Raw genomic sequence first — 13,439 nt, forward strand, 5'->3', positions numbered from 1 at the left:
AACAGCTGCTATTATTACAGTTAACAACACAAATAAACTTTAATCACTTGAGAGTCACAGGGGATGTAGGACACTCTTAAAGAGCCTGTGATTTTACAGAAGAGCCAGCATGTAACAGCAACCAACAGGTGGTACCTGTCAAGTATTAGCCCTGGGGCTGACAAGTGCATTCCCTGGTCCATACTGGTAGATCTTCTTTTCTCTATTTACAATCCAGTCATTAGAGTATGGGATTCTTTAGTACTACAAATATGTAGTATTTGCATATTCTACACAAACTGTGTATTTGGTTGTATGTTCATAAATGCAGCTACTAATAAATTTATGGCCTGTACTTGAATTTCCTATTCTTATCCAAGCCACTCTTAGGCTGCGTATCTGTATTAATGACAGGTTCTTGCTATTCCTTCTTCCAGAGAGCTACAGAACACATTTCTGCTGACTCCCCACATTTTCAGACATGAATTCCCCTGTCTGTACATCTGAACATAGCTACACACTTCATGTTTATATAAACAAATAATTTGACTTTACTGAACATAAAAGTACAGTGTATATAATAGGCAAGACAAACTTGCTTCATAGCTGAAACTGTAGTGACGGTTGCTTTACAATTTCTTTTAACTGTTTTGTAAAATGCTGTTCTAGTTAATAACTGTAGCCTAGCATTTTAAGATTAACAACCATTTTCACACATTGTTTGTGCTTCACTTACCAGTCTAAATCTAATGAGGTGTTTCATATGCATAATTCCTTTGCAGTAGTTTTGTGGAAGCAAACTGTCATCCTGTCCTTTTATTACAGCAACCAAATCCCATAAATTTTTGCTGCCTCCTGGAGGCTAAAATTGTTAGGGAAGAAGAGTTTTATAACAGTTATGTTCAAGAGAGAAACCTGAACTTATAAAGACATTGGAAAACATTTTTCAGTGAACTCCAAGAAATACAATTTCAGATAATTTCAATATTAGAACCTATATTATGAAACAGGAATTAGTTCAAGATACTACAAGTCCTTCAGTCTTCTTGAAGGCTGTAAAGATACAGTGAGATGCATGAACCTATTTGGTTATGCGTGGACATAGCTGAATGCTCGCCACTAGAGTTTTTCCTTTTGCTTTCAAAGAAATACAAGCTATCTTATGTCTACTGCTGGCACAAAGCAACAGTCTGGTATGCTCCTGCTGGCATGCAGGAGCTGGCCCAGGACTTGTTTACCTCTTTCTATAAAGAAAAGACATGGGCCAGGTAGAAAAGAGCCTCAAGGCTTGACTGCCACAACCTGGTTTATTATCTTAATATCAAACTTTAAAATAGACATGCATAGTATAATGGTATATGCACAAAACATTTTTTTAAAAATCATTTTCAAGCAATTCCATTGGTCTAGCCTTTGAATCAACCCTTCTGTAGAAACAGGACAACAGCTTAACACTGAATGAAGTCTAGAAGAGAGCGAGTATTCAAAAGCTTAAAAAAATCATTAAACCTTTGACCTAAAGAAGTTTTTCAAAAAACAACAGCATTACAAGTTTTGAAGTCAAATTATTTCCGAGCTGGTAACAAAAACATAAAATTCTACTAGGGAAACCTCCCCCTCAAGCCCAGCCCCCCTCCAAAAAAAAAAAAAAAAATAAAAAAGACTACACTCTCTTTTTTTCTGTCCACTAAAACTCTTACTAGACTCCTTACAGTTTAGCACAATACCTCATTTTCTGGACTCAAAAAGCACTGAGCATATCTGATCAAAAAAGCTTTTGTTCTTGGAAAATTCTCATAGTCTTAAAATAATTTTACTCTCAAATCAACATGGGAAACCAAAATTAATAACTTCTGTAAATAAGGAATTCCATAAATATATTTTAACAAAAGAGAAAATTTTTAAGTTTGAAATGGAGAAAGATTGTTTCATCATTTCTAAATTATATACTTCAATTTAGCTAGAACTCAAACCAAGTATTTTGGATGAACTAGGTCTTTTTAGATCAGTGTTTTGACTTAAATTATGACAGTGTTTGACACAAGCTCCAGTAGTAGTAGAACCTGTAGTTCCAAGTTACTTTGTACTTGTTCTACCTCAAGTGCAGCTCCTTATGCAGGTAAGAGCTCACAGAAACCCACATTTTTACCTAATTTCCACTGAGAAGCTGCAGCAGTTTATAGAAAATATTACAGTGCAATGGAGAAAAGGAGATAGATGGATACCGAGGCACGGGTCAAGTGGATCTACATTTCCTAAAACATAAAGAGCAGTTTGGGCACAGATACTTGGGCAGTTCAGACTTTATCAGTAATAAGGGTATTCTTTTGATTAATTAAATGATTAATTAAAGATTTAAAAACTCTAATGCAGTTTGATTAAACACATAATTTCATTTTCTTCAGTAGCAAATTGCTGTCAAATTAACCTTTCCCATAGAAAATGATACTATTTCATTAATTTAACTTTGCAAAAAGCTGGTGTGCTTTTTGCAAAGCTAAAATAATGAAATTTGTTTTTCACAACTGACAAACAATTCAATCATGGACATTTTTATATGCCAGCCTGTTAAGAAATTAACTGATTTCTGCCTATTTTCTAAGTTCCCTTTAAGAAAGAGAAAAAAATTGGTAGAGAAAAAAGAAATCTCTATTTTGGAGATTGACTTCAGAAAAGAAAGCCATGCACATTGACACCATCCCTAAGTTTGCAGAATACTTACTGAAAAAAATTCTGAAAACCATCTTAGTTTTTTTCCTTGAGGATTTCCTGACAATTTTTCCAATTCTTGTTTAATATCCCTGGAAACTTTACCACACAGCAAAGGAGGAGCTCCAGACTCCACAGCGCGATCTAACACACAGAAAGATTTATATATGAAATTAAAATAAACAACCACCAAAGGCATAGGAATATTAACATAAAGAAAACTAAAACAATGCTTTATACAATTTTCTTACCTGTATTGCCAATAATATCATCCCAACATCTGTCTGTTATGATATTTATTTGTAGAGGGCTTATAAGAGGTGTCAATGACCAGAGTCTCACAGTGGAATCACGAGAGCAGGATGCCATGGTAAATGGACGACTAGGATGACACGTTAATCCTAGTAGAGGGAATATATAAAAATGTAGTCAAATAAGTTTATCTAATAACCTGTTTGATTAAATTACTTTATATATGTCAAAACATATTAGAATGCATTTCAATACAGAAATAAAATAAAACAAAATTTGAAAGATATTACCATATACATCTGCACCATGATCATAAACTGTGTCCAAACATGTTCCATCTCTTGTGTCCCAGACTCGAATTGTATAGTCCCAACTGCCAGATATTAGAAGGTAAGGGATTTCAGGATTCCACATCAGTCCCCGTACTGGAGCTGTATGTCCACTAAGAACATTTATACAAGCATCTTCTGTATAATCCCATATCCGAACGGTACTGAAACAGGACAAAAGAGAACAATCTACATCAGATCACCTTTGAAATATAATTATCACTCTCCTTTAGCAATAATTTAAGCTTCTAATTCATCAGAATATTTATTTGCATCACATCAGGGCTCAAAGAGTTGCAGTGAAAGGGGTAAATCCGGGTGGCAACTGGTCACCAGCAATGCTCCTCAGGGTTCAATTCTAGGCACGGTCCTGTTCAATGTATTTTACTGTCAAGAAGTTTGCTATCAAGTTGTGTCCTGTCATGAATCACTACACTATGAACTAATAGATTTTGCTTCAAGCATAAACCTCTAATGAATGATAATGGGAAAGCAATAGAAGATAATACTCCAAACTTTACAAAATATCCATTATAAAAGTATCTTGTATAATTTTCAGGGAAGTAGCTTAGAATCATAATAAAATGTGTCCTCCTACTTACCACAGACTGATGTGCTCTCCCTCAAAAGCAATGGAATCAAACCAAAAAACTGAAATACCCAACACTCATTAAAATTCTCTGCAGATTCCACTTAGGCATACTTTTGAAAAATACCAAATAAGAGCAGGTCTTGCACCTGTTTCTTCAGACGTAATGTAAACATGTGGTATCCCCGTTGTGCTATTCCTTGCAGTAACAGTATCAGGCACTGACCCTACTCTTGGGGAAAGCATTTGGAAACTTGCACTACTACAGCAGTTGTGACAATTTTAGATGATTCTGCTGCCCAAATACTACATAAAGCTATGAGCAAAGCTAAAACCTGCATCTGAAAAGGCAGAGATTTAGATTATTAAATATTGACAACACCATTACAAGCAAAGATGTTTGTCCAATAGTCCTGCTTGAGGTTTAAGTTTTCTAATAGCTCACCCATCATCAGAGCCACTGCAGAGGATTCCTTCTCTGAGAGGAGACCACCGTACATGAAACACCTTTGCAGTATGCCCAGTAAAAACTTTCAGTGGCTGATCAGAGCTGGTTGCCAAGTAATACACACGAACATTTTTATCCTCACAACCAGTAGCTATCATATCTCTGCAAAATAAAAAACAGCAGTATCCTTGGTCACAGAGATGACGAATGTTTTTTAAAATTGAAAAAAAAATATGATGTGCAATTTGCAATTATTTTTTTAAATAGTGAATTTTTGCTTCTCCTTCATCTCTTCAAGATGTAGCTATTGATAATTCAATTAAAAAAAAAAAATCAGAAAAAACCTGATAAAATCCATTAGTTGCCATGGATGAATATATTTGAATTCATCTGACTATGCACCCACTACACATCTATTATTAAACTGAATTACTATATGTTTTTTTGGAAAAAAAGCTCTTGTGCCATTATTAAGAATTATGTACAAGATTTACATATAATCACAAGGTATTTAGTTGTCTGCTACATCTTCATCTTAGCAGTCATTACAAGGATACCAATTTAAACCCCTTTTTCCTGGTATTGAATGTCTGTTTCCCCCCCCCCCCCCCCCATTATATATTCATCTAGATATTTTTTTTTTTCTCATCAATATGAAACGATCCTCCTTTGAAAGTTAAAAAAATTCATGCCAGTCAATGAAATATACTACTGGGAAGAGAGAGCTGCTGTAAGTATATCCTACTTTGGAACAGAAAATTTCAATGTTTTACTCTCACAGTGAATATCACATTCTAGATAACTTTGTGTTACTTTACTGGTAATCAATTTAAATAGTAAATATTGTCAGTTCTTTGGGTTAATTTTTACTTACTTGTTGTTTTGACTCCAATCACAGCCAAACACTGCAGCTGGATGTTTGTACTTGTGAAGAACATTGCCATCAATGGTTCGAATAATACTGAAACCAATTACAATGTGATATTATAAAGAAAAATACATTCTGGGTAGGCTATCCAAAATTAAGTTTTATTCTGTGCAAATAAACCAGAGAGCAAAAAGATACACACAAAGAATAGGAGAAGGTTACAAACAATATCAGCCCCTCAATTACAACATTTAACTGCATGTCGACTGTACAACGTCTAACTTGACTTCAGAATCTAAGTTTCTTCAGAGGGGTTTAAAGATGTTAACCGTGGTACATCTTTCTTGAAAGGATCCTCATGGCCCAGAATCAAAGTTGTAGTCATTGCTTTAAGGTACAACTAGATCTTTATGAATTAAAAAAAAGTCGATTGTTTTCTAAAATTTCTGCCCATTATGTTTGAGCTGGAATGACACAGGTAGCAGAGGAAACAAATGAAGAAGGATTTTTAAAATGTACTGAAACACAGTATATGCAAAATTGGTTTCAATGGACATTCATGAGTTTTTAGAAATGAGGTATTATACTCCTATGATAGTGCACTTGTAGTTATTTTATTCTAAAATAGTACTTTTTAGTCCTTGAAACAACAAACTAAAAAAATATTAAAAATTAACACAAATAAAGTTGGATGGCTTTTGAAAAGTGTCTTCTACAGATAAGAAACCTAGAAGGATATTCTTGTCCAAATAAAAATCAATATTTAATTTCACTATCAGTGTGTCTTAGACACTATTCCTTTTGAAGATATTATCTTTATTTTTTTCTTAAAATCATGAAAAACATACCCTAACAAATACAGAAGACTAATATAAGTTTCTTCCAGTAAGAAAAGTTTTAAAATTAATTACTGAGAATATTATCAAAATTTATGGACTTGAGAAGTGCATTTAGCAATTTTTTTTCTTCCAATAACACTCACCAAAATCCATCACTGCTGCAGGTTGCTATTCTTTTGGAATCTTTATGACTCCAGGCAATGCAGAAGATTCCATTCTTTCCATGCTTCAAAAAATGCAAAATACCTATCAATAAGAAATAATTCACCCCTTTTTCTCTCATCTATTGACTCATCTTTTTTACTTTATTCTCCTATTGGCTTCAGCCCTTTTCTCACAGTACAGTATACTGTATAAAACCACATAATAATGAGTACCTAATATAAGCTGGATGTTTGAGAATCCAAGTCCAAAACATTGGGACTATGGAGATAGGTAGTAAAACTTCTATAGCCTCCAAGATCCAAGAGACAAAACCAGGTCAAGCTGAAGAATAAGCAATCCATAACTATATAAACCTGAAGCTTAAATAAAGAATAGTGTGGACAATCAGAGGGACCTGTTCAAGGGAAGTGAAGCACAAGTTGTGTTCTCTTCTGTCCTGCCTGTTTCAGGGAATGATGTAGCAAGAAACAGGAAGATCATGCAGATGAATAATTAGATTTCATACTGGTGTTACCTGCACAATTTTGGAGGTTTTGATCACAGATCAGTTTATACAACACCAAGCCTGTGGGCAACAAATGGGGCCCAACTATCTCAAAGGAGAAAAAGGATCTCAGTTCAGGAGTTTTTAGGGCAGATTGTGAGAGCTTTAAACAAGTTTGGAAAAAGGCCAGGGCCAGGCTTGCCAGATAGAATGTGTAGGGAAGGAGAGAACAATAGAAACCACTCCAGTAGCATAAGGAGGTTCAAGAGGCAGTACCTAGAGCAAGCACAAGCAGCCAAAGACTTAATCACTAGGCAGGACTATGGGACATCCCTTTGCATCTCCACTGGGATGTGGACACAATCAAATACTTCTATAAAGTGCCTGTACTCCAACACATGCAGTATGGGGAACAAACTGGATGAACTAGAGATCTGTGCGCAGTCACAGATCACCGCACTGTGATTACAGAGACATAGTGGGATAGCTCACTTGACTGGAATGTTGCCACAAAAAGCTACACGCTGTTTAGGAAAGACAGAAAATTCAACAAAGGCAACTGCAAAGGGTCCTGTATCTGTGGAGGGAATAACCACAGGCACCAGACAGGCTGGGGCTGATCTGCTGGAAAGCAGCTCTGTGGAGAAGGACCTGGGGGTTCTGGTAGACACCAAGCTGTCCATGAGTCAGGAATGTGACTTGTGGCCAAGAGGCCAATGACATCCTGGGGTGTATTAGGAAGGGGATTCCAGCAGGTCAAGGAATGTGATCTTGCCCCTCTACTCAGTCTTACTGAGGCTACATCTGGGATGCTGTGTCCAATCCTGGGCTCCTCAGGACAAGAGAGCTTGTGGAGAGGGCCCATTAGGGGAGCAACAAAAATTATTTCTCTTACAAGGCTGAGAGAGCTGGGCCTATTCAATCTTGAGAAGGGACAACTGAGGGGTGATCATCAATGTCTGTCAGTATCTGAAGGGAGGGTGGCAAGAGAATGGCTCTGCTCAGTGGTGCTGAGCAGGACAAGAGGCAATGGCAGAAACTGATGCACAGGAAGTTCCACCCAAACATGAGGAAGAACTTCTCTACTGTGTAAGTGACCAAGCACTGGAACAGATCGTCCTGAGAGGCTGGAGAATCTCCCTCTCTTGAGACATTCCAGAACCATCTGGATGCAATCCTTTGCATAGTGTTCTAGGATGACCCTGCTTGAACAGGGAGGTTGGACCAGATAACTACCTATGGTGCCTTCCAACCTTAACCATTCAGTGATTCTGAATAAAGGTTAGTTACTTGGAATAATGAAGTTAGCGGGCATGAAAAATTGTGCTATGAGAAAATTTAATTGGGATGTGTATCAGGACCAGTTTTACAGAAAAGATATTTAGCAGTACAAATGCAAATATCAGTATTGGAAACCCAGAACTCCTGAAGGTAGGTATACTTGTTTTCTGCTCGTGCCTCTTTTCACTGCCCCACCTCTTTTCTTAAAGAGCATCCCTTATACATTGATGCAGATCCTACACTTAAATGATTATGTCTGTATAATCTGAAGATCACAGCTATATACTAAGAATACACAAAATAGTGTAAAATACGACAGCATAATATTACACAACTCCTTCTACCAATAAAAATTATGCTACTATTTCAGGACTTAAAAATGCCTGGATAAATTTCAGGTAATACAAGGCAAGCCATTAAATGAGTCATACTGCTTAGTGTGCTGCAAAATGGAGCTTTATAGATTTAGACTACAGGTACTGAAAGTTTTTTCTGGCCCTTATGTTTGAAAATACAGAACACAGTTTTCATTTTGATGCTGAGTCTGTATGTCCATATATATTTACACAATTAAGAAGGAATCAGCTATGCTTTTGCCATGTGTCCCTACATGACCAATTTTAAGATAATGGAGTCCATCTGGTGCTTCACCACTCTCATATTACAAATCCAGTCTTCCAGGGGAAGTAAAAATACTTCTGCCACATGTGCAAACTGGCATCCATATAACTCCATAGATTTTTATACTACAGCATCTTTTATAAACACATGTACTTTGGCCATCTCTATTTATGGACACTAAAGGGAATGACTAACTTCCACTTAATATAGACAAAAAAAGAAGTAATCTCATCTTACCTCACTGAATCTGGTTATCATTTTGCCTTTTCGAACATCCCAGATAAAGCCACCATTTCTGGATGTTCCACCCGCTATGCAGTTCAGATTTCCTTTAAAGAAAGATGTTTTTAAATTATTACAATAATTTTAAAATCATAATATTGTTTGACAGTGGTTCTACTTTAAATTGAAAAAAATGTAATATGAACAGAAGACATCAATGGTACACGAACATGAGTTTTTCATAGTTTAAGGCCAGCATTTGCTATTAAGTCACAAACATCAATTTCAGTGAAAGCCTGACCTGTTTTTCTACATTCCTGTTTTGAGGAATGGTCAAAGAAAAATTGTATTGGTGTAAAAAGTATCTTAATACCTCCTAAAAGTCTCGCGTGAAAAAAGTTAATCATGATGCATACGACTCAAACTGAAAGAAAGGTAACCTTAATGTTGCAACTAGACCATTTTCCTTTAAAGTTCCCTATGTATAAAGACAAATCATAAAAATGAGAGAGAACATCTAACACTATTTTGTTTTCTTAATCTTTCACCACTGCTGCACCTAAGACCATCAATAATGTAATTGAATCTGTAACTACACTCTTCAGGGTGGATAATCTAAGTACAAAACTCCACAGTGAGAACTTGAAAATTCAAGTCTAATCCAAAAACCACCAAATTCTCCTCACCACAGTGACTCTCCCAATATAGCTATGCTTTTCATAAATATCAGATTTATAGGAAAGTTTTGACTGTTATTTTATTCCAAGCTTCAGAAGCAGAAAAGACAATCTATGAAGGAGGAGTCTATAGCAAGGAAAATACATAAAATGGGAATAGGTAGGAGAATGATGGGGAAGAAAAAAGGAGTAATCAGCCTTTGCAAAAGTCCTCTGAGACCAAACAAATGGTGGCATGCATTAGATTATATATCAGGAACAAAGTGCAAGGCAGATAGGAACTCTCTGGGAGTAAGGGGAAAGAAGCACCAAAAGTTCTGGCTAGGAGGGACACGGTCATAAGGAACAAAGCTGAAGCATGTTCTTCCAATTTACTTTTTTGTAAAAAAAAATAAAAGCAAAAGCAACAAGCCCACACCCCTCCTGCAGCAAACTATTCATTCAACATGAGATACAACTACAAATTAAATTTAAACCTCAAAACTAAACAAACAAGCATAAGCACTGTATTTCCATATAGCAAGACAAATTATTTGTGAAGAGGTGTAAGATGCAAGAGACTCTCTGAAAGGAAAAAGTGCAAAATTATTTCACATATGCAGACCACATTAAGCTTCCCACCACAATTTTTTTTCCTGTCAGTTATTATTTCTTAAGACTTTAAAAGTGCAGGTGAGAACAGAGAAATGAATTATTTAGATTTTTTTAAAAAATACATCTGCTGTCCAAAGAAATGAAACACAAAAAGGAAGACAATCTACTGTCAACTATTGACAACTGTCAAAAGTGTATTTTTAGGTACACCAAAGAGGGTTACAGAACAGTTTGGAAAACAAAATTTCCCAGTGCCTCCACTGATTTGTCTAAGAAAAAGTAATGCTTTGCAGAAAAGACACCTCCTATTCTAATAAGGTTAGAATTCTTTAGTGATTAGACTCCTACACAAAGAAGGAAGAAAAACAGCTAAATACACATGTTCCACTATTTAATCACAAAATATAATCTGAATTCCTTCAAGCTACTGCTTCTCATGCAAAGCACAACATTATGTCATCTGCGCAGTGCCATGTTAGAAATGTCCCAGAGATCTTCCTCCCTCCATTCTGAGAATGAAATACTGGGAGCATTACTCAGAAGGGTAAGCTTCAGCAAGGTCTGAAGCATTGAATTCTGCTGGTTTCACAGGTAATTAAGTTTTGTTTAAACTTTGTAAGATGCCTTTCTATATAAAACTAATACTTTTATATCACAAATTCTGCAGTCAATGCTAATTCAAAGAACATTTAGACATACAGCAGGATATTCTTACCTGGGGCCCAAGAAATGGAATAAATAACCCCCTCATTACCAGGAGATGTATAAACCGCTGATAAAGTATTTATGTCCCAAACTTTTATTGTGCCATCAAATGAAGCTGTAGCAAGAAGATCAGGGTTATCAGGTTTGAATTTGCAATCAAAGATGGTCTCAACATGTCCCTTAAATGAAACAAATATTTAATCCATTTTTATTACATTTGATTTTTTCATAAGTCAAACTCTAGATCAAACTCTAAAATACATTGTATTTCATTTACATGTCAGGTCAATTAAGAGTTCCAAAACTCCTTTATATTTAGGCTTATCAGTCAAATTAAAAGGCAAAAAATAACCTGGACTATAACATGCTCTTTCATAGATTATTATTAAAACCAGAAAAATTAGTTCCTGAAACCACAGAGTATGCAATGCCAGGAACTTATTAGCATTTTCTGTTGGGACTATGTTGCTAAAAAATTGCATTAAAAAAACTAAGCAAAAAACCCCACCAAATTTAAATTTTTTAAAACAGAAACAGTTTTTCACTTTTGGTAAAAAGACTGAAAAAATAATGCTCTGTATGTCGAACATGTTCTACAAGTTGTCTACTACCCCACGGAATAGTCTGTGTTTCTAGATACAGACTAAGCTCTATTACAGTTTAAACTTCAATCCATTAGAGATTTCAAGTATCAATTGGTTGTTTCCAAAGACATGCATTTGTAGAATTTAAGTCCTCAAATATATGAAACACAGGTATTATGTAAGAATTTTTTCCAACCTCAGTTGCTTTACAGGACCAAATCTAATGAAAATGGAAAGAGAAAACAAACCAGCAGCCTCTATTCAAATGCATGTAGGAGTACAGCTGAAAATTATTTGGATTTTATTTGTTTGGGTTTTTTTCAGTGAAAAGGGAACTTGGAAAGAGTAAAAGAGAAATATCTTTAAGAACCTCAATAACCAAAAGTCTAGTGAAGAGTAGGGTAATCTGTGTTAAACCCATTTCTGAATTTCAGCTTCAAAGAAAATTTAATAATTTAGTCTTTGTAATGTTAAACTGAGTGCATTCATCATATAGCTCTCTGATTTGATTCAAACTTTTATTCTGAATTATAGAAAGCCCACTAGAAAAAAATTCTGAAAAGCCATTAAACTAAAATTTCAGTTAAAAAAAATAAACAAACAAAAAACAAGTCCTTAAATCGTTATTTCTGGTTTAAAACAAACCATCAGGATACTTTCAACAAAATTCAGTAATTTCCAATAAAAGATTGCTTTAAACTTCAGAACTGTCATTTTGTTTCCTAGAAATTTAGACTCTTTAACAATAGAAACTGCTTTACAGTACTACAAAAACTTCATTCTCCAGTTTTTTGCTGTTAGAAGTGCATTAGCCAAATAAACTCTCTATTCAAAGACAGAGATGAACCATACCAACTCTCTAAGGAAATCCCACTTTTTGGCTCCCATGTCATAAAGCCCCACTCCACCATCCATGAAGCAACAGACGGTATGACCAGGAGGAAGCGAAAATGCTTGGTTTTGGGTTAAAGTTGGAGGAGGAACAGCCTCACTTGTTGAAGATATATGGTGATTTTTAGTAGGATACTGTGATGAACATGCTAAACAATATAAAGCAAAAGACAAAGAGAGAAGATTATTTCTTATTTCAATAATTAAAATTCTAAAGAGTAAAATTTTTGTATTCTAATGAGTTTTAAATCAAAAGAAATGGAGAATTTCTTATGAAGCCTGGTCTACTAAAGAAGGACCTTAAAAAGTACTTGATCCTTTATGTATTTGTCTAATCCAGTAGCAGCAGAAGGCACTGTAATTAAGAACTAAATAGCTGACCAACCCTACAGAGATTGATCTGGACATAACAAGACTCATAAATAAGATTTTCTTAAGTTGCAACCATTGCAATGAATAACAATCAAAATTACACTTACACTTTTTCTTTGGAGGAGAAGTTAGCACATGCAAGCCATGGAAACCAGTTTGCTTCAATTTAAAATTATCTATAGGTGTTGTACGTGAAACATTCCAAACACGTAACACACCAACCTGAGAATCTGAGGTTTAAAAAAACAAAACAAGACACAGAGATACGTGGTTTGAGGACTGATTTATACAAAATTACAGCAGTGAATTAAACTTCAAGTCCTAAGAATAATTTTATAAGCAGGCACTGTCAACTCCATAGAATTACAGAATAGTTAGGGATAGAGGGGACCTCTGGAGATCATCTAGTGTAACATCCATGGCATCCTATTTATTTTCCATTCACCACTGTGGCCATATCACTATTAACAATAAACATTATAAGCATTAGCTATTTAAACACAGAGTAATTCTATGGAACCTCTCTCATTATAAGATATTTTGCCGGTCTTAGTTTCCTTATTCATTAGTTCAACCTGAGCTGTAATGTCTATGGTGTAGAAAAGAGGAAGGAAATAGATTCTTCTCTTCTTTTAATTTTTTTAATCTTTGAAGTGGCATCAATTAGTACAATGCCTTTTTATTCCTACTCCAAAAGGAATATGTTTTTTTTGCTAAAGGGTGCATGAGGAAAATATTATTTAGCACAAAAAAATTGTACAAAGTAATATATTTATGTAGCAAAAATCTTTAAAACATGTAAAAACTGCCAAGTGTAGTTTTATTATTTT

The 13,439-nt window shown here is 35.1% G+C and overlaps 1 protein-coding gene across 7 annotated transcripts in view; it reads right to left on the reverse strand.

The window, feature by feature from the left end:
- The window catches only part of WDR17 (WD repeat domain 17), a 56,139-nt gene that overhangs the window by 16,487 nt on the left and 26,213 nt on the right, over window positions 1–13,439 (reverse strand). For all 7 annotated transcript variants that reach the window (XM_086891583.1, XM_086891579.1, XM_086891578.1 and 4 more), the window contains exons 6-16: window positions 12,717–12,839; window positions 12,199–12,386; window positions 10,773–10,941; window positions 8,802–8,893; window positions 6,157–6,239; window positions 5,181–5,267; window positions 4,304–4,468; window positions 3,231–3,433; window positions 2,940–3,089; window positions 2,702–2,832; window positions 716–841 (exon numbers count right to left, since the gene is read on the reverse strand). In XM_086891583.1, coding sequence (XP_086747709.1) covers window positions 716–841; window positions 2,702–2,832; window positions 2,940–3,089; window positions 3,231–3,433; window positions 4,304–4,468; window positions 5,181–5,267; window positions 6,157–6,239; window positions 8,802–8,893; window positions 10,773–10,941; window positions 12,199–12,386; window positions 12,717–12,839 — 1,517 coding nt within the window. The remainder of the gene's footprint in view (window positions 1–715; window positions 842–2,701; window positions 2,833–2,939; window positions 3,090–3,230; window positions 3,434–4,303; window positions 4,469–5,180; window positions 5,268–6,156; window positions 6,240–8,801; window positions 8,894–10,772; window positions 10,942–12,198; window positions 12,387–12,716; window positions 12,840–13,439) is intronic.

This window comes from Cyanistes caeruleus, chromosome 5 (assembly GCF_971803275.1).
Source record: "Cyanistes caeruleus chromosome 5, bCyaCae1.hap1.1, whole genome shotgun sequence".
Taxonomy (NCBI): Eukaryota; Metazoa; Chordata; class Aves; order Passeriformes; family Paridae; genus Cyanistes; species Cyanistes caeruleus.